We start from the raw sequence: 23,500 nt of genomic DNA on the forward strand, positions 1-23,500 counted from the left end.
TTGAAATTAGTCATGTTGAATCTCTTAAGAAGATCTAGCATACTTTCTTTGAGAAACACAATACCAAATTTACAAGCATGACATCTTCTCATTATCTAATTTCCAACTAATTAAACAAAATAATGCAACAAGCCCAAAATTTGTGAAACTTCATAGGGCTATGAGTAAGAGATTATGTGAGAGTGTTGATTTTATTTCACCCCCTTTACAGTAATGCCTTCTTTTTGCGATGATAGTCGATTATGTGAAGATCATTGATCCAAATTAATTTTAACTAACACATAAAGAGAAACTGTTTGTTTTATCCGTAATTATCCAAATTCAATTTTTTTATTTAAAGGTTATTTGAATTATACGTTGTGAAAATGTCGAGCTTAGACTAATCAAGCCGCACCCTATAATAATTAAGACCTAATCACAAGAATGAAATTTATTCGAAATAAATATTTGGCCTTTAACTTTATTTTCATATGAACTAGTACGCCTTCTCGTGCGATGCACGGACCACGATATATTTATTTATTTTTAAAATTTTAAATTATATAAAAGATTAGGACAAATATGAATAGTATAAAAAGAAAAATATAACCACAAATATGTTTATATAAATAAATAAATAAATAATTCGTACATATAATTAAATAAATCTATACAATATTTAAATTATAATTTTAAGATACATAACTAATTTTTTATTCACAAATTCATATTAAAATTAATACAAATTTCATGCTCCTTAATTGCATTAAAAAAACTATAATTTAAAGTTATTTAAATTTAAAATATATAATTAAATAATGGGGTTTTTGCAAATAAAATCACGAACAATTTTAAATTTACAATTTTAACGTGACTTTTGAAGTGTGGCGAATTAAATCATAACCTTTTTAATTTTTGCAATTTCGTCTCCTCAATTTTTTCCGGCCATCGGAGTGATGAGTTGGAACTTATGTGAATTATTTTTTTCCACGTAATTAATTTATAACTAAGATTAAATTGTTGACTAAGATTAAAACAAAATCAAAACCTAATTCTTTTATTTTACTTCTTTTTCGTCTTTTATAAAAATATATTTGATGTGTATCTTAAGTTAAAGATCATGACAAGATCTTCAATTTGATTTAAAATTCATTAAATATGAATTTGAAATAAATAATTTATTATAATTTAAAATTTTAAAGTGATTATTTTTCTCTCTCCTATCTCTTTTACAATATTCTTTATTTTTTTTCTCTTTCTCCTTATTTTGTTATTATATTATTTCTATTTGTATCTCTTTCTCCTACAAAATTTATATATCTTCTCTTATCTTTTGATTTAAAAAATATAATATTTATTTGTTGAATTATTTTATCAAAGCATACATAAAAATATTTAAATTAAAAATATTAATTAAAAAATATAATGCACAATTATCAATAAATATCGAGACAATATTATAAAAGTATTTATTAATTTTAATTTTAATAGAAAATAATAATCAATAACAAAAAACTTTCGGTAAATTTAATTATTACTATTATACAATACTCATTGAACTTAATATTATACTCCTACTCATTAAGTTGATAAAATTATTACTATACACTATTTTAAATCAAATACTAATATTTAAATTAATATATTTTTTGTTATTAATTAATTTGATTCATAAATAATAATATTTTTACATAATTTCAAATTTTAAAAATAAATAAATATATCGTGGCCGTGCATCGCACGGGAGGGCGTACTAGTTTAAGGAAAATGGGGGATACTGAAATAAGTTTGACGAAAAAGAAGAAAAATAAAAGAATTAGGTTTTGATTTTATTTTAATCTTAGTCATAAATTAATTACGTGGAAAAAAATAATCCACATAAGCTCCAACTCATCACTCCGGTGGCCGGAAAAATTTGAGGGGACAAAATTGCAAAAATTGAAAAGGTTATGATTTAATTCGCCACACTTCAAAAGTCGCGTTAAAATTGCAAATTCAAAATTGTTCGTGATTTTATTTGCAAAAACCTCTTAAATAATCATGTAAACTTTTTGAAAACTTATTTTTTTCCACCAACAAACAAAAACAAGATAAGAAAAGAGTATCATGTTCAGTATTATAGTATAGATAAATGAGAGAACAAAAATTAATTTTGATATTTTAAAAGGTCATAATATAATTAATTTTAAATTTATTTTTTTATAATTTTTACATCAAATTGAAGATCTTCTCGTAATTTTTAATTTAACATTGATATTGAATATTTTTTTCATGAATCGAAGTTAAGAATTTTTTTAAAATAATTAAAATAGAAAAAAAAGAGAGAGAAAAATTGATGAAAAAATTTGAGAGAAGAAAAAAATATTGAAGATAAAAAAAATTGCTCTTATATAGATTTGAAATATCATTTTGGGGCCAATCTAAAATGTTGGAACTCCAAAGTCAGGCCCAACTCACGATCCTCATTCCCTATAGAATTGCGTAAGGTCCAGTTACATTCTGAAAGGCATTGGGCATTGGGTTGGGGCGGGGGGTTTAGTTTGCCTACAAATCCTTCTTAAGGGTGATTCTATTCATAGCCCCTGTTTTACTCAGTATAGCCCCCACTAAAAATAAAAATAATAAATAATTATAGATTGACCATTTTATCCTATAGCCCATAGCCTCTAAATTAAATACCCATATAGCTCATAGCCCCCAAGTTTTAAAAAAAAACCCTATAACCCATAGCCTCTACAATTTTTAACGTACTGTATCGTTTTCAGTTCATGTTCCCAACGCAGAACTTCACATGTTCGATTATCATCCAACTGAGCTTTGCTTGCCTTTGAGAGAGAGACCAATTCAGCCAATATTTTTCACAAACACGTGATGTGCATGCTTATACATTGCAATAACTCTGTTATTCAATTTGGACATTTTGTCAAACAATTGGTGTGCATCATATTAACTGTTCATACATGCACTTTATTTAAATCACTCACACTGCGATGAGTTGAAAAAACTCTCAAACAACCTATCCCAAATATTTAAAATCAATTCCACTCTTGGATGCTAAGGCCATAGTCATTATATTAATCATTAATAAAATTAAAGAGTTGAACTAACATAGCACATGAGAAACCTAAAGCAAGAATACAATTCACATAGCCTTCCTCTCACTTTGTGAAGCTTTCTCATTTATTTATTCTTTTGGCGACGTTACCTCGATTCAACTGAAAACATAGTAGAATTACTACTTGGTTCCCACATTTCAAAGGTGCGGTCATTGCTAATAGTGGCTTTAGATATCTTCTAATGATTGTCCATGGTGGGGGCATGCGATACAACACAAATTTCATTTTGTGGGGCTGTGTTATGGGGGCTATGTATTAAAATTTCATTTTGTGGCGGCTATGTGTTATGGGGGCTATGTATTATGCAGACGAAAGTCACGAAACAATGTAAATGAGTTGTGTAGACGATGGGGGCTATGAGCTATATGGGTATTTAATTTAGAGGCTATGGACTATAGGATAAAATGGTCAATCTATAATTATTTATTATTATTATTTTTAGTGGGGGCTATACTGAGTAAAACGGGGGCTATGAATAGAATCACCCCCTTCTTAAAATACAAATTACTACTTCACCGTCCCATTTGAAATATCTAAAAAAAATATAGACACGGACAATAAAAATTGTGTGATCAAAATATAAAGTGAGATATTTCAAATAAGACAATCTAAAATTAAAGGCAAATTTCTTTCTATTTATGGATTGGGTCATTTGAAATGGGACAATACAAAATAAAAAATGAGACATTTCAAATGGGACGGAGGGAGTAATATTTATACCCAGTCCAATGCATGGAATTTTTATTTTTATTTTTATTTTTATATAAAATTGATATCAATTTAGTTATCATATTAATAAATCTAATTAAAAATTAATTTTAATTGAATATATTTGAACTACATATTGCAAAAAACAATAATAAAATTTGTTATTATGAGAAGATAAAAACGAAATGAAAATAAAAAATATCGAGAAATAGATTTATTCAAATATTTTTAATTTTAATCTTTACATAAATATAACTTTTACATTTTAAATCAAATATTTACATAAAATATATAAAATAAAAGCTTTTATCGTGATCTTTAATTTGATATGCATAGTATTTTATAATTAGTCAAATATCATAATTTTAGAAAAGAAATAAAACAAAAAAATGAATAGATAAAGAAAAAGGAATAAAAAGAAAAAATAAAATTTACAAATAAACTTTCAATTTTGTTATAAATACACAATTATCACCTAGTTTTGAAATCAATTTGAAATTAATTTCAATTGAAATCTTGGCTTTTTAATATAACTAGCATTTGCATCCTATGCAATGTAAGTGAAACATTTTTCTAGATTATAGATTAATTTAAAATTGAAAGTTACCTTTTAATATACTATAGATTATAGATTACTAGTCATGCTGCTAAAGATCTCATATAGAATTCCTCTCACAAAGGTAGATAATAGCTCGAAGGACGTAAATTTAGAGACGAGCAAAATATTCGAAATTGAATAATTAAATATATTTAAATTGAAATGTTAAAACTTGGTTTAATTTTATTTTATTTTTTAAGAAATAGTTTTTTGGTTCGGTTCAGTTCGATTTGATTTTTTAAAAAGCGAACAAAACAGAAAATCGAATTATATTTATATAATGATATATATATATATATATATATATATATATATAAATTTAATATTAAATACAATTTAATTTCACTTTATATTATTTTTAATTTTTTTCAATCATTTTTGGGGGGGGGGGTATTTCGATTTTTCGATTTGGTTCGATTTTAATTCTAAAATATTCGGCTAATTCGATTCATTTTAGTCTTGATTTGATTTAATTTTAGTAAAAAAAAATTAAACCGAAAATCGAATGCACGTCCCCATAATAATCAATATTGTACTTCTAGCCCACCAAAAAGCATATGGATTAGGGAAGAAAGCCCCATTCGTTGAACCCTAAACCTTAAATTGTGAACAGTGAATTCATATTTTGCTGAATGAATTATAAGTTCAAAGTTCGAATTTTATTTTCATGAATTCATAATTTTAATATTGAATTCACAATCAGGGTCAATATATATATATATAGTATTAATATAAATAAGAGATATGAGAAAATATACTCCATATGTAATGCAAGAGATATAAAAAGATTATTTTTTACGCAAAAACTCATGTACACCCGGTCTCATATATGAGACAAGTCTGAGTAGGGCATGGCACGGGTCGGGTTAGGGTAGAGCGCGGGTCAGGTTTGAGTAAGTAAAAGTATGTACAATTTATCGTGAATAGAAATAGCAATTGTTGTGGGAAAATGTAATGTTTTACAATTATTACCTTTCTTCATATCGATTATTACTTTTCATCACAACAATAATTACTCCGATTACATTATTTATATCTTGAAAGTTGAAACATTACCTTTCTTCCTATTAATAATTAATTTTTGTTTACGATAATAATTACTTGACCAAATAAATACAAGTTCTCTACTTCCGTCATTCACACTGTCACCGCACCCTTCGCTGCATTAGAAGTTAGAAGTTCATATCACGCTAGTGAAAGCAAAATTCGTGCAATGCATGAGTATTAAGTGCTAGTTAGTAGTATTTTTTTTCACTTGTATAATTAAGTAATACTCTCTTTGTCCCACTCTAATAGATTTGTTTTTCTTTTTGAGATGTTTAATTAAAATATACTCGTTTTTCATTTAAAAAAATAAAATGTATTAAATTGGTGTGGACACACCACTTTCTTCCTAAAAAATAAATTTTTTAATCTTTGTGTTCAAAAGAAATGAGCCTTAAAATGGATAGATGGAGTACTAAATTAAATATATAGAAAGCGTGATATGTAGGTTTCTTCCGATTCTGTCCAAACGGGTAGGGACACATGTCTATTAATTGTAAAGGAATTTGATACCCATCGAGGCCAAAGCATAAATAATCCTAATTCCTGTTTTTGTCACATTTCAATGTTACACAAGTATAATAGTTTCTTATTTTTGTTTTTAATCTGTCACCAACCAAATTTGATTTTAAGGATCAAGTATTTATTTTATTCCTCTTTCATACTAGGATATGATTAAGTTGGGCAAATAAAGCAGTTAAGTTGAGTACTTTTAAGATCGAGCTCATTCTGAGTCTGGGAACTTCAGAGCATGCAAAATTGAGTTGATAATCTTGAAATATATTGTGAAAACTCAAGTTTGATTAGGTAAATAAATATAACCAATTAAAAAAAATTACATACGAAATATCTCAAACTAGTTGCGAGCATTCCAATCCCTGATTTTCTAAGCTCATTTGCAAACTTGGCTTGATTAATTTGAACTTTTTGTCAAGTTGATAATGAGTAGACGGCGAGTCGTTTAAATTTATTTACGCATGTAACTTAAACAAGTTAGACAAATAATGATAATGATAGCTAAATGAGATGATCACTATTTATAAATTAATTATAGTATATGGGATGAAAGAAAATGATTATATGTCGGAATTGAAAAGCAGCAATATTAAGGCAGTCAGAAATTGAGTGCATTTTACTTTAATCAAAGGCGAAATGTGTAAGTTAAAACAAAGACAAAGAAGCAGGGGAAATGCCATAACATACTCATAATTTGGCAGTTTTCTTTTCACCCTTTCACCACAGCTTGGAAGCTTTACCTTTTCTTTTCGATCGACAAGAGAATTAAAGAATTATCCAGTCATTCTTCACATTTCTTTCTACCTCACTTTCTGTCGTCATCGTCAATCATACTAGGCTATTGACTATACTTTAGACTCAATTAATTAAACTAAATATATAACAAATTTCTCGGAGGCTTACTTTTTATCTTAGACATTTAATTAACTTGTCCTAACAATAAATTTCCATTTTCACGATTTTACTTCAATTAATAGGATTATATATGGAGAAAAATTCTATTGAGAAAAACAAATATTTAAAGAAGTGATAAACAATTTCATCCATTGATCATGATTCATCAAACAGTTCAGACACTACTAAAAAATCGCTCATACATAATGGTAATTTTCCGTTATCTATATACCAAAAAAAGCGTTGTATATAGTGGTGTTATGTATGAGGGCGCTCATACATAACACTAAATCCTGGATCTGCCCCTGATCTTAATCTTACATTTCCATCTTCATTCCATTCCTCATCTAATTTCATTCCAAGATATCTATTATTATCTCCGTTCTCATAAAATTTCACTTTTAAATGACATGGAGTTTAATATAGTAATAGAATTATTGAATGTATTGTGAGTGGAGGGGTCTCACTTTATTGTGAGTGAAAAACTTGTCAAAAATAGATTGGATACATTATGAGGACGAACATAAATCATAAATTGAATACATTTTATGAGGACGAATGAATTATTATTTTATAGAATGGTGAATTCATTGTGAAAAATTGATAAATTCAATGTGAAAATTATAAATTTAGAAAAATTGAGCTTTCGTTTCCCACGGGATTCAAAACTAGGACCATGAATTTAATATATTCAGCAAGGTGATTAATTTATTGTAGCCCTTCTCGATCTACGAACTGAAAATATATCATTTTTAATTTATATTTCAAATTAATTTTTATTCGATCTGTTTGATCCATCATATCTTACAACTTGAATCCATCAGAACACGGTATATCTAAAATTTGAGGGAATTTAATCATACAGAACACGATATATCTAAGATTTGAGGGAATTTACTTTGTATAATTAATAATATGTATAATTGAGTATTTTTATCCTTAAGAGTATGATTTCTCCAACCCATATTTTCAATTGGATAAAAATCAAGAAAAATTAGTTTAAATGATATAAATAATCAAGGATCTTGAAATATTTCAAAGTTCTAATTTATCAAAGTAAATAAGGGATTAGTCTTTCCTATTTTATCTATTAAGATCAATCCGGCCTTCAAAGTAAACTCCCCTTAATGTATTGTTGTGTTTATGGCTTGGACTTAGACTAGAGTTGATGAATTTTGGCCAATCATATATATAGTTACAAATTCGAAATGTGTGTGATAAAACCAAGAATATGTTAAGTAGAAATCGATCTAAAACTGTTAACCTTTTCCTTAATTTGTTGCAACTCACTGAGTCTGCTGAAATGAGGCATATCCATAGAAGCTATCCTTCTTCGCGCGATACCTTCTAATTAGAGGAGAAATTTAAAGTGTCCTTTCTCTTATAAATAATTTGAAAAATGCCCTCTCTTACTATGTAAAGCACTACATGCCCTAAATAAGTGAAGAACCGAAAATGCCCTTTGAATGTGATGGATGTGCATTGTTTTCCGCAAAAGTTCTTACACATCTATGACAAAAGTTGTTAAAGTGTAAGAAAAACATCAATTCATCAATTTAAAGATTAAAATCGGTCAAATAAGTGTTGGAACATGTGAAAGACTGACAGAAAAAATAATATTTATTTATTTTTGAATTAAAATCGAAGGTTTTACAAGTAAATCGTAGGCTAATTAATCAATGGAATATAAATACTAAAAATTAACACAATCGATATTAGCACTCAAAACACACATTGGAAAAAAAAACACTGTCCGACCGGAAAAACAACGTGTCCGACCGGACATAAGGTTTCATCGGTCGGACGCATATATGTTCCGGTCGGATAGATGTTTTTTTGGTTCCGATTTGTGTTTTGAGTGCTAATATGGACTGTGTTAATTTTTTGTATTTATATTCCATCGATTAATTAGCCTTCAATTAAGGGACATATTTTTTTTAAAAAAAATTGATGATAAACGACAAATATGATGTGAAATAGCCTTGTCAGTAAAGTATTCATGTCAAACACTCTAATTTCATTGAAATTCACGTGAAATGAAGGAATCTTTGTTTATATATGAGTGAATTCTCTCATCCTCTCATCCGAGCACTCAAAGTGAAAAAACACTCAAACTCATTAGAAATTCTAATATTTTCCAAGTGGTGAAGCTATTATTTGTGAATTCTCTCATCCGAACGTTTAAAGGTATGTCATTTTACGTTTGAAATGTAATTTAAGTTGGTTATTGTTTATTTTCAATGTTTTGTTTGATCCTATATGCTTATGTGAATTATTAGCATATTATAGCATACTATGATTTAAAGCCACGTTCGAAGGAAATACATGTGAATTAGAGCACATTCTATCATGTTTTAAAGTATTAATTAGTAATTATTAGTTACATTTTAGTTCTATACATATATATTGCTGCATAACTCATGTTAATATGCTCGAAAATCATGTATCCGCCCGGACAAGTGTCCTTGAAAATGTGTCCGGCCGTGTGTAATTATATATCATGTAATACACGGCCGGACACATTTCCTCGGAAACTTCCCCGGGCAGATAGATGTTTTTCGAGTGTATTAACATGTTATATGTTGTATTTTTACATTTTATTCCCTTTACATCATTTATTTATTTATTTATTATTTTTTCTGTAGATGAATGAATATGGGAGATACTTTGTGGTTAATTATGGAGGTGCCTTCAATGGTTATGAGTACATCGGCGGCTCTTCTAAGAATTTGCATATTTTCGGAGACACAATGGCCACTACGGTGTACATGATAAATCACCTGATGTTGGAGAATTCATTGAGCACTAATTACAGCTTGTATTATTTGACGAAGAGATTAAATGGCAGGGTATACAGTAAAAATCGTCTTGCCGATGACAATGATTTGCTTCAGTTGCTGGCGTCCCAGCCACATTTTCCTGAGATTTATGTTGTCCAAGACGATTATAGTGGAGGAGTGTATGTTCCTTCGTTCGATCTCCCTCAATCTTCCGGGTATGGAGGTGAATCCAGTGCAACATTCGAAGGTGGGGACGGATTGGAAGCAATCCAAAGATATGCTTATTTAGACCTATCAGCCGGAGATTCACCGGCGCAAGAAATTGTTGAACCGTCGGTCACTTGGGGTAATGATCAGTCAACGGGTTGGCCTTCATGGGATGAGCCAAATCCGTACAATTACGATCGCCTAACAACTGATCGTTGTTGGGGTCCAGCTGATGATCAATATACGTACGAGCCTCAGTTTGTGGAGAATGCTGGTAATGTAGATGAAGATTATGTTCCATCGTCTGAAGCCGAGACTGATACAAGCGCCTCTGAAGACTTGTCGGAGCCAGAGAACGTGAGAAGGGCGGGGATTGAATATGCAGGGTGGCAGAATTTGCAGATCGACGACGATGATGACGAACAGGTTCCTGGAGCAGATGAACTAACTAATTGGTTAGTTCCGGTTATCCCGTTGGCCGCTGCAGCGGCACTTGTGGATATTGAAGATTATCAGCTACTGCCTCGGGAGTTGTCAAAGAATATGTATTTCAATATCAAAGATGATCTGATCGTTGCAATCGGTCTGTGGAACATGAAGCAGGGCAAGAAATTTTCTGTCAGCAAATCAGACAGCAGACGAGTCTACTTCAAATGCAAGCATTCAGATACGTGCCCCTTCAAGCTCCATGCATCGTCACAAGATGGAGCCATTTGGGGAGTGTATAAGTTCACCAATGAGCACTCATGCGACGGTGAGCTAGGGCGCGTAGCGCGAATAAAGGTCCCCGCAAAAGTCATCGCAGCATATCTAGCACAGAAAATACACGACGATTGCGAGATCTTGAAGCCGAAGGCAATCCAGCTGGAGCTGCGACGTGAGTTTGGCGTACAGATCAAGTACGATGTTGCATTGCGAGCCCGTAATCGAGCCACTGAGATGGTTTATGGTCGACATGATCAGTCCTTCGAGATGCTGCCCAAGTACTTATACATGTTGAGACAATCCAATCCCGGTTCGATGGTGGAGTGGGAAGTTGACGATGATGGCCGATTCAAACACTTATTTGTTGCTCTTGCAGCTTCGGCTACCCCTTTCATGTTCAGCTTACGGCCAGTGATTGTCGTCGACGGCACACACTTGAAGGGCAAGAATAGGGGTATTTTGTTTGTTGCAGTGACGAAGGACGACAACGAGAGTTTGTTCCCACTCGCGTATGGTGTTGGCCCGAAAGAAAACGATGAATCGTGGACTTATTTCATGTCACGCATTCGACGTGTTTATGGCCAAGCCGATCCACTTTTGATTGTCTCTGATCAACATATCTCCATTGCCAATGCTATCAGGAATGAGTTACCAAATGCAACCCACGGCCTATGCTACTACCATTTGCAAAATAACCTGAAGCATTACGGTAAGGCAGTGGTCGAGGTGTATCGACAAGCTGCATTTGCGTACGAGAAGTCCGACTTCAATAGGGCTATGAACGCCCTGAAGGTTATGAAGAGAGCCGCGTACGATAAACTAATGGGGATTGGGCCGGAGAAGTGGGCTCGTTCGATGTGTCCTATGCCTGTGCGACGCTACAGTTTTATGACATCAAATGCCGCTGAAGCTTTTAATTCCAGATTGTTGTGGGCAAGAAGACTTCCTATCTGCTCGATGTTAGAGGCAATCAGAATTATTATTGAGAAATAGTTCAGCGAGCGACTAAGGGCTGCACAACAAATCGAGCAAGGCTTGACTGCTGAGGCCGGTAAAAGGGTAGCTATTGAAGTCCAAAAAAGTCGTCGATACACTGCACAAAGGTTGAGTGGCATGAAGTATAAGGTGCAAACTGCTGACAGAAGCTTTAAGGTGGATCTGGAGAAGAAAAAATGCGAATGTCGAGTATTCCAGCTAGACCAACTGCCATGTTCTCATTCAATCGCTGCAATAAGGTACGAGCATTATTTCTAAGGCGGGTTCAGTGAAATGTAAATATGTTCTAATGTTCGTTATATTGATTACTGTCGGAGTTTGTTTGTTTTTATAGTGAGGCCGGTGATACGATCGCGGAGTATGTAGACTCGTACTACACGAACGAATTTCTTATCGATACTTACTCTCGCGAAGTTAATAATCTCCCACCGAGACGCCAGCGGTTGGTTCCCGAGCACATCGCTGAGCAGGTTGTATTACCTTTGATTGGAAAAGGTCAATCGAGGCGCCCAAAAGAAGGAAGACATCGAGGTGGTGGTGAAGGCAGCAGCACACAAGCAGATGAGTCTTCTAGTATCAGGCGTCGTAAACCAAAGAAGTGCAGCATCTGCCATGAAGAAGGACACAACAAGAGAACGTGCGCTGGTAGGGCGACTGAGCCCAGGGAGTAGTGGTTTGTATTTGTGTGTTGTAACAGTTATTGATATTGATTGAATTATCTTATTATTCGATAAGCTGAAATGATTAACTGGAAATAAAGTTCTTTGAATAACCAAATAGAACCACAAATGAATGTAACAATATACAACACTATCTAATGCCAAGGCGATCGCATCGGGCTCTCCAAGTTTCATACAACGAAAATATAGATCTAGAAATCTTGCTCCTATATGCCGCCACGTTGCTATTACCCCACTCAATGGATGGAGAGCCAGATATCAGTCGTTCAGCATACATGCAGACGAAAGGCCCGCAGCTGACAGAGTCCTGCTGGTGAAACTGAACCTCCGCTAGAGCAAACTCTGCCGTCATAAGTGGCCACTTGTTCTTTGCCACTGTCGAATCAATGGATGTGTCGTCTAACCACCTCGACACCTGAAGGACAGCTGGCAACAATCTCAGTAAAGGTAGTAATTCACCAACTCGAGCATCCTGTTGTCGAGGTGTTAGCTTGTGGAATACTGGGTCATAGACCTCGCAAACGGCTTCTCCTAACCGAATCCGACATAGGATAAAATGGTGGCCAATTATGACTGGCATGAGAACCTATGACAAACCACAATGAATTGATAAGAAACAACGATAAAGCACAAATGACAAGTAACAATAATTGTTTAACTGATAACCTGTGTGGCATCCATCCATCCTATATGACCAGGAGGAAGTTCATGGCCCTTAAGTGATTTTCCACGTACTTGGCAGATCCAGTCTATCTCAGGCTCCCAATCATCAGCCATTGCTGTACTAGTCAATACATGAAACTCATTGGGGCCGAACTCACTTCCTGCCCACTTATCCAATAGAGCGCCCCACTCTTTCTTGAGGTATATCTACAGATCAAATAAGTAATTATTAATTTATATCAGCACCAATGAAAACATATAAATAATTAAAGTTTACTTACAAACCAATCCGTGTCTACTATGACTGTGTTATTCATATCTACGTCATCAAGTAAATCCAGGGAATCTCGAAGTCTATTTCTCAAGGTCAAGAAATACAAGTCAATATCCTGCAACAAAGGTAAAATCAGAAAGTTAGTAGAAAATAATTTAACAATGTTAAAATCAAGAGATTATTTACCCCAGTTGTGAATTCCTGGCTGACATTATCCACCCGCGCGAAGTCGTCGTACTCCCGCAAACCACCACTGGCCCTGACATACACCTCACCACCCTTACCAGCTCGACATCTAGCCATCCACTTCTCATAATGTGTCACTGGACGTGGCATTCGGCTATTGACCCAAGGCGATCTCTGAAAGTTAGACGGACGCCTCACCCTCTGACTGCGATGCGGGGGCTCCTGCTCTGCCGGCGGCTGCTCTGGGTGCTGCAGCAGCAGTGCCTGTGGCTCAGGCTCCTCCGTCTGATACGGGCCTGCAGAACTAGACTGTCCCCACTCATATGGTGCAATAGAAGTGAGGGGCTCAGCAAAGAATATCGGGGGCTCTGTCCTATACTGCGGCTTCAGGAATGGGGACGACCAATGAGGGTAGACATGGGTCGAACAGTCAAAAGTCTGTTGTGCCGGTGTGTAGTCGCCCTGACCAGACTGCATCATGGCCCGCCACTGCTCATTGTAATCCGGGGTCTCTGCTGGGCGAGAATCATAATCTGAAGGGCGTGCAGCAAAATGCTGGGTCTCTGGATGGCGTGGTTCCTCATCGCGGGGGTCGTCGTCGCAGGGAACTGAAAAGCTTGGCCCTGAAGCGTCGGGCCCTGAAGCACTGGTTGGGGCTCTGTGCTTTGGAGGAGACCGTGGCTGGTAATCATCAGGGGACCGTCGCTGGGCATCATCATCAGGGGAGTCGGGCACTCGGAAATGTTTGCTCTTCTTGCACCTATCCTTTTTACCCTTGCCCTTCAGTTTATCCAGTAATTTGCCGAAGGCCTTCTTAATCTCCTGACGGATCGTCTTCTTCACCCACTTACGGTCCACCTCACCCTCGCTGGGACTGGATACAGCCCGAGATCCGCTCGACGATGAAGAAGTATGCGGCGCTGGGCGCTTGCCCGTATCTACTGAATGACGAGCCGACTCGTGGGGTCGAGCATCCCTCACAGGGCCCCGAACACTGTGACTGCGAGTCGTACGAGGTTGTCTAGGTACATCCTCCTCGTCACCGCGCTCCTCCACAAAACGGGCTCCGGTGTGCTGTGGAAATTGGACACCCCGAGCTAATGGGTTGTCGGGGGGACCTGAAGCTCACCGAGAGTTCTCCCGATGTCAGCGCTGTTATTAAGTACTGACTCGACAGATCGTCACCATCGGGCTCCAGGGGCAGGACACCACCCTAGAAAGCAACAAAGATAATATATTAGAACATAAGTAAAACCAGTAACGGTGAAACACTAAATCTGAAATAACTGATTACCTGTCCCACAAATAGCTCGCGCAGACCGTGAAGCCAGGGCTTACCCCTGAAAGTCCATCTCAAAAATCGAGGGTGCGCTGTCGGATCACCGCTAGATGCTGCGACCATGTGTCCGAGGCCCGGGACGCGCTCCAATGCCCAGACATATAAAGCCCACGAAGGACCGTAGAAGTGATACTTCTCGCCCTTTCCTGTCTCTCTCGTATAATCACTACTACAAAAACGCTCATAGATAACGGATAAAATCCGTTATCTATGACCCCAAAAAACCGATAAGTATAGTGGTGATATCTATGATATGGTCATACATAACGGTTTTATTACCGTTATGTATAGTAGTATAGATAACGGTATGATGCGCTCATACATAACGGTACATAACCGTTATCTTTAACAATTATACATAACGGTTCCTACCGTTATGTATTAATTATATTACCGTTATGTATTAGAATTTTTAAATTATTTTTTTCATCATAGTTAACGATTTTTTGCACTTTTCATAACGGTTTTTACCGTTATCTTTGATAGAAATACATAACGGTTTTTTTTGCACTTTTTATAACATTTTTTTTGCATTTTTTATAATTGTAATATATTTTTTTCAAATTTCCTGTTATTTATCTCAAAAATTAAAGAAATAATTATAAAACAACAAAATAACATTGCCATCGATAACATATATTATATAACATTCAAAATATTCATACATTGTCATCCAAATATTCACAAATATCACATACATTAATGTCTAACAATTCTTCCACCATATAAGCACTAGATTCTTAATATCGCCCAATTTTATACTAACTACACCACCAGGGACAAAAATAGCACCATCTTCTCCATGGAATTAATATAGTTTGCTTCTTCTTATTGAAGTAGTCCCAGAGGCATACCTGTATAAATTTCAGAAGAAAAAATCATGATTTTTTACCAACTATATACATCCACACATAATGAAACACTTTATTAAGCACTAGATTCTTAATATCGCCCAAATTCCAGTCTTGACATTAATTTATTTCTCAATAGTTCAAACGGCATTGCATCTTTTGATGCTAAGCATGTTTCCTGCTTAGCACTTGTGTTAGTTTCAGTCACAATATATAATAATATATAATAAAGTTTGACCAAACCTCAAAGAAAACTCTTGTTGGGGACACAGGCATGGCATACAGAAATGTTGGATATTGTGCTTCTAAGAATTGAACTTTATGTTTCCAGTAGTCTCTATAATCCATAAAAACCATCAGGCTGGGATCGTATGGATTGTTTTCCACCTGAAAAAGTAAATATGCGAATATATAAATGGGTTATACAAAATGGTGATCGTGATGTTGAATTCAAGAAAGTACTATCCAAATCTTCTAGCTAAGAAGATCAAACAACAACATTCAACAGTAGCAAGTGTTAATGTCAACACAATTAGTTGAGGTTTCAATTTGTTTCACCGTATAATGGCATCATGTATATTTAATATAAACAATGATCAGATAACGGTGCACCAGCAGCAAGAATATTAAAATAAAGTCATTAGAGTTGGTGGAAGGTACTGTATTAGATAACAGAAACTTTGATATTTTACACCTTCTGAACATTCCTACCTCAACCTCGATGCCATAGGCTGTCTGGACTGAAACCCTCGGACCCCCAACCTCATACTCTAGGAGTTTCCCTGAGGCTGCCCCGGATGCTACAGTTGCAAGCCTGTAAATGTGAGTCAGAGGCACAGGCAATGGAGATAACTAAGTTCTTCACAGAGTATACTAAAGTAAAAGAGAGACTGTTGCACTAACCAAAACCTTGGGGCGAAGGTCATCCTGTGTGCTATTAATAAAATCTACAACCTAGAATATTTATTGTTTTCAATAAGCGATTAGCAGATGATTCAAAACTTAAGAAGAGATTTTAACAAGGACGTACAAAATATACCTTAGAAGTTACTTTAATCCTGCTTTCCTTGATCTCTTTCTTGATCTGCAATATGGGCTTCGAGATTAATGTGTGCACAGAAAAAATTGTGGTGGCACTCTGATGTCTAACTAGATTATGATGTGAGATGTAGCAGAATCATTCTGAGGAAAGTCGTAGAACGGCATACCTCGGGTGACCATCTTGTGCTTATAGGCAATCCGGCCAGATTTACAACAGCCGTAGAACCTTGAATGCAGTTTCTCCATTCTGGTTCCTCTGCTATTTTAATTCCTGGATAGTCCCTGGCTATACATAAGAATGAAATAGAAGTTCATTGAGCTGTTACATTTTGTGTCCCATCTCACAAATCAAATAGTGCTAAAACACTCAACTAACCAACTGCTTTTATGATCAGATAAGGTTTTTTGCTCGTGCAATAAATCAGTTCGGTGATCATGGATATGAAGTCCCTAGAGTCTACACATACCTGCAAGCAATCTCTGCACCAATCTTTTACCTATGAACCCAGTGGCTCCAGTTACTGAAACGATCATCTCATCTGCCTGCTTCAAAAAGGCCAAGTAAAACATGTCTGAAATATACATATTAATGGACCTTAACATGCGATTTTCCATTACAGAGTACAGACTACACCTGCAGGGAATCACAATGTTGCCTTCACACTCTACAAGTCTATGGCCTCCTGAAGCTTCAATAATCCTTTCCACTTTAGTGTTGAGATATGATACACCTGACTCGACACACCTAGGAAATTTAATATGAGTTACAAACCTATAACTGTGACCAGTATGAGTTACAAACCAATATAATGAACTGAACAAGTTTCACAGCAAGCTTCATCATATGGGTACAATGCTTTACATCAGTTTTCATCACATAAATGGACAACGTTACACAAATCAACAATTTCGACGCCAACTTCACTTGAAAACACCACGCAGCCATTCATCTCACAGCTCACAACTGACACACATATATATATCAATCATCATACTAATAAAATTATGCAAATATATAAATGTTATAGCTATATATTCAGTTACCTGACACAGAGAAGACAAAATGACCTAATATGCAGATTCAAAGATAGGAAATCGTTTACACATCAGCAAATATTTTCCTAATTCAAAGGCAAGGCAGTAAATTTAAAGCAGAATTCATAACACTAGATTTGATCTCCGAAGAAACATTGTAATCAGAATACTCCTGGTTTCAGTAACAGTATGAAGAAATGAAAGTGATTATGTATGAGAATGTGTTTCATTCTTTCAATTGAGGATAATCCAATAACAAGAGATAATTCAAAAACTTGAGCAAAATAGCTTCAGAAAATTAAAAAATTTGAGCAAAATAGCTTCATATAATTTAAAAAAATCGAGCAAAAGCCCTAATCTAAATCATATTGTTACCAACAAAGTTCAAAAATTAGGGATTTGGAATGAGATTTGCGTAAGGGATGAATAAATTAGGGATTCTACCTTGGTGGTGGCTATTGTAGAAGGCGGCGGCGACAGCGGCAGCTCCTAGGGTCTGCGATTGAGAGCTCGACCGACGGCGGCTGCTAGGGTTAACGGACGGAGAGAGAGAGAGACGGGTGCGGTAGGTGGCAGACGGAGAAGCAAAAAGCTCGATCTGCTGCTGCTGCTGCGAGAAGAGCGGCGTCAGCTGAGGAGAGGGGTGCTCCGCCGCCCGATCTGCTGCTGCGAGAAGAACGGCGTCAGCGGAGGAGAGGGGTGCTCCGCCGCCCGATCTGCTGCTGCGAGAAGAGCGGCGTCAGAGGCGACGCGACGCAGGGTGGGTGGGGGGCGGTCACTGACTCACTGGCATCGGCGTCCGGTTGCTCGTGCAGCGTCGTCCGGGCGGCGTCACCGGGGGGAGCTTGGGGGGAGGCGGCGGGTGTGTTAAGAGTGTGGTGCAGAAGCTTGAAAAACTTGATTAAAAAAAAGAAAAAAAAAATGTTAATACATAATAGTATTGAGAGGCGCTCATAGATAACGGTTGAAATAACCGTTATAAAAATATGCTCATAGATAACGGTCGGCTTAACGGTTTTGTAGTACCGTTATGTATAAAACTAATAGATAACGCATATACATAACGGTTTAACTTAAACCGTTATCTATTTCCATGGACAACAGTACATAGATAACGGTTTTTTGTGAAAACCGTTATCTTTGCAAAAAAAGCGCTCATACATAACGGTTTTTGAAAAAAACCGTTATGTATGAAGTGTTATGTATGATGATTTTTGTAGTAGTGAATGGCATAACATCTTATACGAATACGAGCCCCAGGGGAATCTATCAAATGCAGCCAGATCATCCACCAACACCCAAAGTCACGGCTGTACCCGCGCATCCAACCCAAGAACAAGGGTGTGAGCCACACACACGAGGACAGCACGAAGGTACAGGCTCCCATCCTCATCATCCACTCGACGATCCAAATCGCACACGCGTTTGATGAGCGACTGTATGGTCATGCTTCGCCCACCGCAGAATCGTCGGTATGCCTCCACGCGACTGCAGTCGTGCTGTAATGTCGCATCGAACCTCGATCCCCCGAAATTGAGCCCAGTCACTAATGCGTAGTCCGCTGGGGAAAATCTGACTCGTGCTCCGCACAGAAAGAAACACATCTCATCGTCTTCTGACACAATCTGCCTCGATACAATCTGGTGTAAGGCTTTATTGCTCTTCGGGCCGGGCCTCCAATCAGTGAAATGCCCAAAACATGATGCTCTAAATCTTCCCAACAACCCTTCGCAGCCTATTTGCCTTAAAGTTTCAACCAGCTCCGGAAAAAGCGAATCCCTATAGTAGGTGCTGATAGCAACCTCCGTCTGGTCTATAGTGTCGGGACGAAGATATGGGACATTCGCCTATTCATTTACAAAATGAAAACATATTAAATTCACTAAAATATTAAAAATAATACAAATAGGCATAATTAAAAAAGAGGCGAAATTAATTAATACCAAGCAATTTAATTAAACTGCAATTTAATATTAAATTCAGTAAAATTCAGTAAAATTCAACTGCAATTAAATTCGAGTAATATTAAAATTCAGTAATTCAATAAAATAGTAAAATTCGAGTAAAATAGTAAAATTCAGTAAAATATTAAAATAGTAATTCGAGTAATATTAAAATTCAGTAAAATTCTGTAATATTAAAATTCAGTAATATTAAAATATTAAAATTCAGTAAAATTCAGTAATATTAAACTGCAATTAAATTCAGTAAAATTCAGCAATTTAATATTAAATTCAATAAAATTCGAGTAATTCAGCAATTTAATATTAAATTCAGTAAAACATTAAACTGCAATTAATACCAAGCAATTTAATTAAATTCAGTAAAATATTAAAAAACTGCAATTTAATTAATACCAAGCAATAACAGTTTCAATAATTAATAATTAAACAATTATAATTAAATTAAATTCAGTAAAATAGTAATAATTAACGTAAACATACAGATATATTTAATAAAGTATTTTATGCCTAAAGAGAAACTATCCGGCCGATGAAGTGTCCGGTAAAATGTATCCGGCCGGGTACATTTCAGATTGAAACTGTTCCGGCCGGACGCATTATTCCGGGCATAGTGCAGGCCGGATAGTTGCAAAATAGGCATAAAATAATTCATTTTATTAAATTGTACAAAACCCACATAAACAATGCAATGTAATACCCAGTAAAACTCGCAATAATAATTCAATAATGATTACTTAAACAAATATTAAACATACAACTCAGTAAATTAATAACTGATTAATATAAACATACAACTCATTAAAATGGAATATTTTATGCTAAAAAAATATCGATCCGGCCGGTGAAGTTCCCGGAAAAATCAATCCGACTGTATGTTTCATTTAAATAATGTACTCGGCCGGATCGATTTATCCGGCCACTTCACCGGCCGGATCGATTGTTTTTTAGCATAAATTATTCTATTCTATTGAATTTCATGAAAATTAAAAATAAAAACCTGTGAAGAAGATGCCATGGATGAGTCCGACGTGCTTCAATATTTTGAACTCTCTCGGTGGGTAAAAAAAAGTGAAGAAGCCGATATGTGTGGTGAGTAAAAAACCCTAGTTAAGGAAGGTAAATATAGTGTTAAATAGAGATAGATATATGGACGAAAATAAAGTGATTGAAGCCGATACAATCGACTTTATGTCTATCACAAGAGAATCAAATTTTTTAGTAAGATTTTTTTGTCCTTTATGTATCGGTTCTTGCATAATTCACTTGGTAACATGCATGATTTTTTTGGGTAACAAGCATGCATTTATTTGGGACGGATTTTGAGTATATATATATATATATATATGAGGCGAAATTTAACACTTTTGGCTATTAACACTATATATGTTTTAAATTTAAAGATATGGATTAATTAACACGATATATATAGTGTTATATACTATATATCAACATTCAAGAATAACACAATATATATATATATATATATATATATATATATATACAAATAATTTCAAAGGATATATGTATTGAAATTAAGATATTAAAGGGAAAAAAATAAAAAATTTAAGATAGATACGCATGGATATATTAAATTAAATTCAGCAAAATAGTAAAAATTAATATAAAGATACAAATAGATAGAATACAAACTTTTATTTCGATATATCATCGATCCGGCCGGTAATTGTCAAGGAAAAATGTATCCGGCCGGGTCATTTTTCACCTGAAATGTACCCGGTCGGATACATTGCTCTGGCCATTTCACCGGCCGGATCGATGATATATCGAAATAAAAGTTTGTATTCTATCTATTTGTATCTTTATATTAATTTTTACTATTTTGCTGAATTTAATTTAATATATTGTTTAAGTGTTAATTAGTGTCCGGTCGATATATTTACAATTTAAAGATATGAACACTATATATATATATATATATATACAGTGTAAAAAAAATTATTGCATGCACTCAATGTAATCATTTCGGTCATTATTGTAAAAAAAATGCATTGAAACTCAAAAATGTGTAAGATTGTGTAAGAAGACCGAAATGATTACATTTGATGTTGACCCACTTAAGGGTTATTTAGTAATTTAGGGCATGGATAGCTTTGCATGATAAGGGTGGGCATTTTTCAAATTATGAATAAGGAATGGGGCACTTTTGCCTATTAACACTTCTAATTATGTTTGTCAAAAGAATTTAACAAAATACAACTGATGCTTCTTCCGTAAATTGTCACAACATAATCGTATTCGTATTTTGGTATATGGTGCAAATATATATATATTTTGCCCTTTACAGCGAGTCCCACATCAAGTATCTGTAGGGATTGTGTGCACTCACTGTGGAAAATTTGCGGTCGGACCCAACCATAAAAAAAAATGACAGTCATTTAGATCTTGTGAAAGAGGAATATATTAGCTAGAAAATTAAAAATGACAGTCATTTAGATCTTATGAAAGAGGAATATATTAGCTAGGAAATTAAAATTGCCCACTTGTTATGTTTAAAATTAAAATTGTTCATTTTTTTTTATAAAAATTTGATTCTATGCTCAAAATACATAAATTACCCTTATGTTTCAATCAGTGTACTTACAAGACAAAAAAAGTCAGTTGTCGGAAAGTAGCTTGCCGCCCGGACGGCAACCTCGGGTGGCAACCTATTTTTCCGAAAATAGACTACTTTTTCTTATATTTTTTTTACATATTTGTACTTGTGTCAGAAAAGTGTAAGATTTTACACAAAAAATGATGCAAAGCCATTAACATCTAAGGGCAATTTCGACTCTTCACTTTAATTTCAAGTTTTTATAAGAAGTGGGCATTTTTAATTTTACACTTAATAAAATGGACAATTTTACCTATTTACACAACATGTTATATCAAAATTTGGGCAATTTTAATTTGCACCAAAACTTGTATTCGGAGAGGATTTCTGTTAATATGGAGAGATTGTTGGATTGAATATAAATTTATCCAAACTCCACCAAAATGGGAAGAAAAAAGCGGCGTAATAATTTTGAGATGTACAATCAAGTGCAAAGTTGAATTGTAGTTGTGTAATAACATGAAAATTAAATAGAGCATGTAAAAATCCAAAATTATAGTATTGTGCAGTAATGAGCATGTCCCAGTTACATCACTAATATTGTTGTTTATTGAAGGGAAATTAGGTCAGGCTTGTACGCATCAAAGCGTAAGAAATTGTTGTACACCATAATTTGTTGATAATTTAGATGTTTTGGTTCATCTTACAAGCTACGCATCATTTCCACGTCGCACTTTGGTTACTCTTTGACTTCTGTATCCCTTTCCTTTCCGATCCCCCATAACAACACTACACTCACTCCCAAGTAAAGCATAATCACACCTACCTTTTTATCACCCATCCCATTCCTTGCTTTATAATTGCAATTTTAATCTACAACTTTCACCCAATTTCTAATTTCGAAAATATAACGAATTAATGCTAGCTACTCAATCTTTTAATTTCTTTGTAATTAATTAAAAACAACGATTCAAAATTTTACAGGTTCAAGAAAATTACCATTTTGACAAATGCATCGGTTAATACTTGCTTATGTCGACGAGTTTCGACATCTGGTATAACGACAATGGTTAACTAGAAATGATTAACTAAAATTTGTCGTTGATAGGAGTTGGAGGTCGACCATATGCAAAAATGTTTATCTTAAATCCAAATTTTGATTTCTTAAATCCTGCCCTCAATTAACGAGAATTTAAATTTTAGAACGTCAAAAAATTTGGGAGATTTTTATTTGTAAAAAATTAAAAAGTTAGTTATTTTGTTTGCCACGTCATTGTCTGGTCGAAATTTGAATGAGAGCTATTCCAATAATTTTTATTACCAATCAATCTAAATTCCTTCCATCTAGTAATTAATAGTAGTACTTCTTT

General features: G+C 34.6%; 1 protein-coding gene across 4 annotated transcripts; it reads right to left on the reverse strand.

The window, feature by feature from the left end:
- Positions 1 to 15,300: 15,300 nt before the first annotated feature.
- LOC131012980 (epimerase family protein SDR39U1 homolog, chloroplastic-like) lies at positions 15,301 to 18,483 on the reverse strand. 4 transcript variants are annotated; one of them, XR_009097550.1, is made up of 9 exons: positions 18,057 to 18,483; positions 17,212 to 17,322; positions 17,045 to 17,120; positions 16,745 to 16,859; positions 16,576 to 16,620; positions 16,440 to 16,490; positions 16,248 to 16,350; positions 15,780 to 15,923; positions 15,301 to 15,539 (listed from the first exon to the last, which is right to left on the reverse strand). XR_009097550.1 is itself a non-coding variant. In XM_057940970.1 (9 exons), exons 3-7 carry the CDS (start codon positions 17,109 to 17,111, stop codon positions 16,307 to 16,309), a joined length of 312 nt encoding a protein of 103 aa, XP_057796953.1. In that variant the 5' UTR covers positions 17,112 to 17,120; positions 17,212 to 17,322; positions 18,057 to 18,483; the 3' UTR covers positions 15,301 to 15,539; positions 15,780 to 15,923; positions 16,248 to 16,306. The 4 variants fall into 4 exon arrangements, 2 of the variants coding, with proteins under 2 accessions (XP_057796953.1, XP_057796952.1); XM_057940970.1 differs by having other exon boundaries at positions 16,248 to 16,336; positions 16,745 to 16,863; XM_057940969.1 differs by having other exon boundaries at positions 16,745 to 16,863.
- Between the last annotated feature and the right edge of the window lie 5,017 nt (positions 18,484 to 23,500).

Source organism: Salvia miltiorrhiza, chromosome 2 (assembly GCF_028751815.1).
Source record: "Salvia miltiorrhiza cultivar Shanhuang (shh) chromosome 2, IMPLAD_Smil_shh, whole genome shotgun sequence".
Classification (NCBI taxonomy): Eukaryota; Viridiplantae; Streptophyta; class Magnoliopsida; order Lamiales; family Lamiaceae; genus Salvia; species Salvia miltiorrhiza.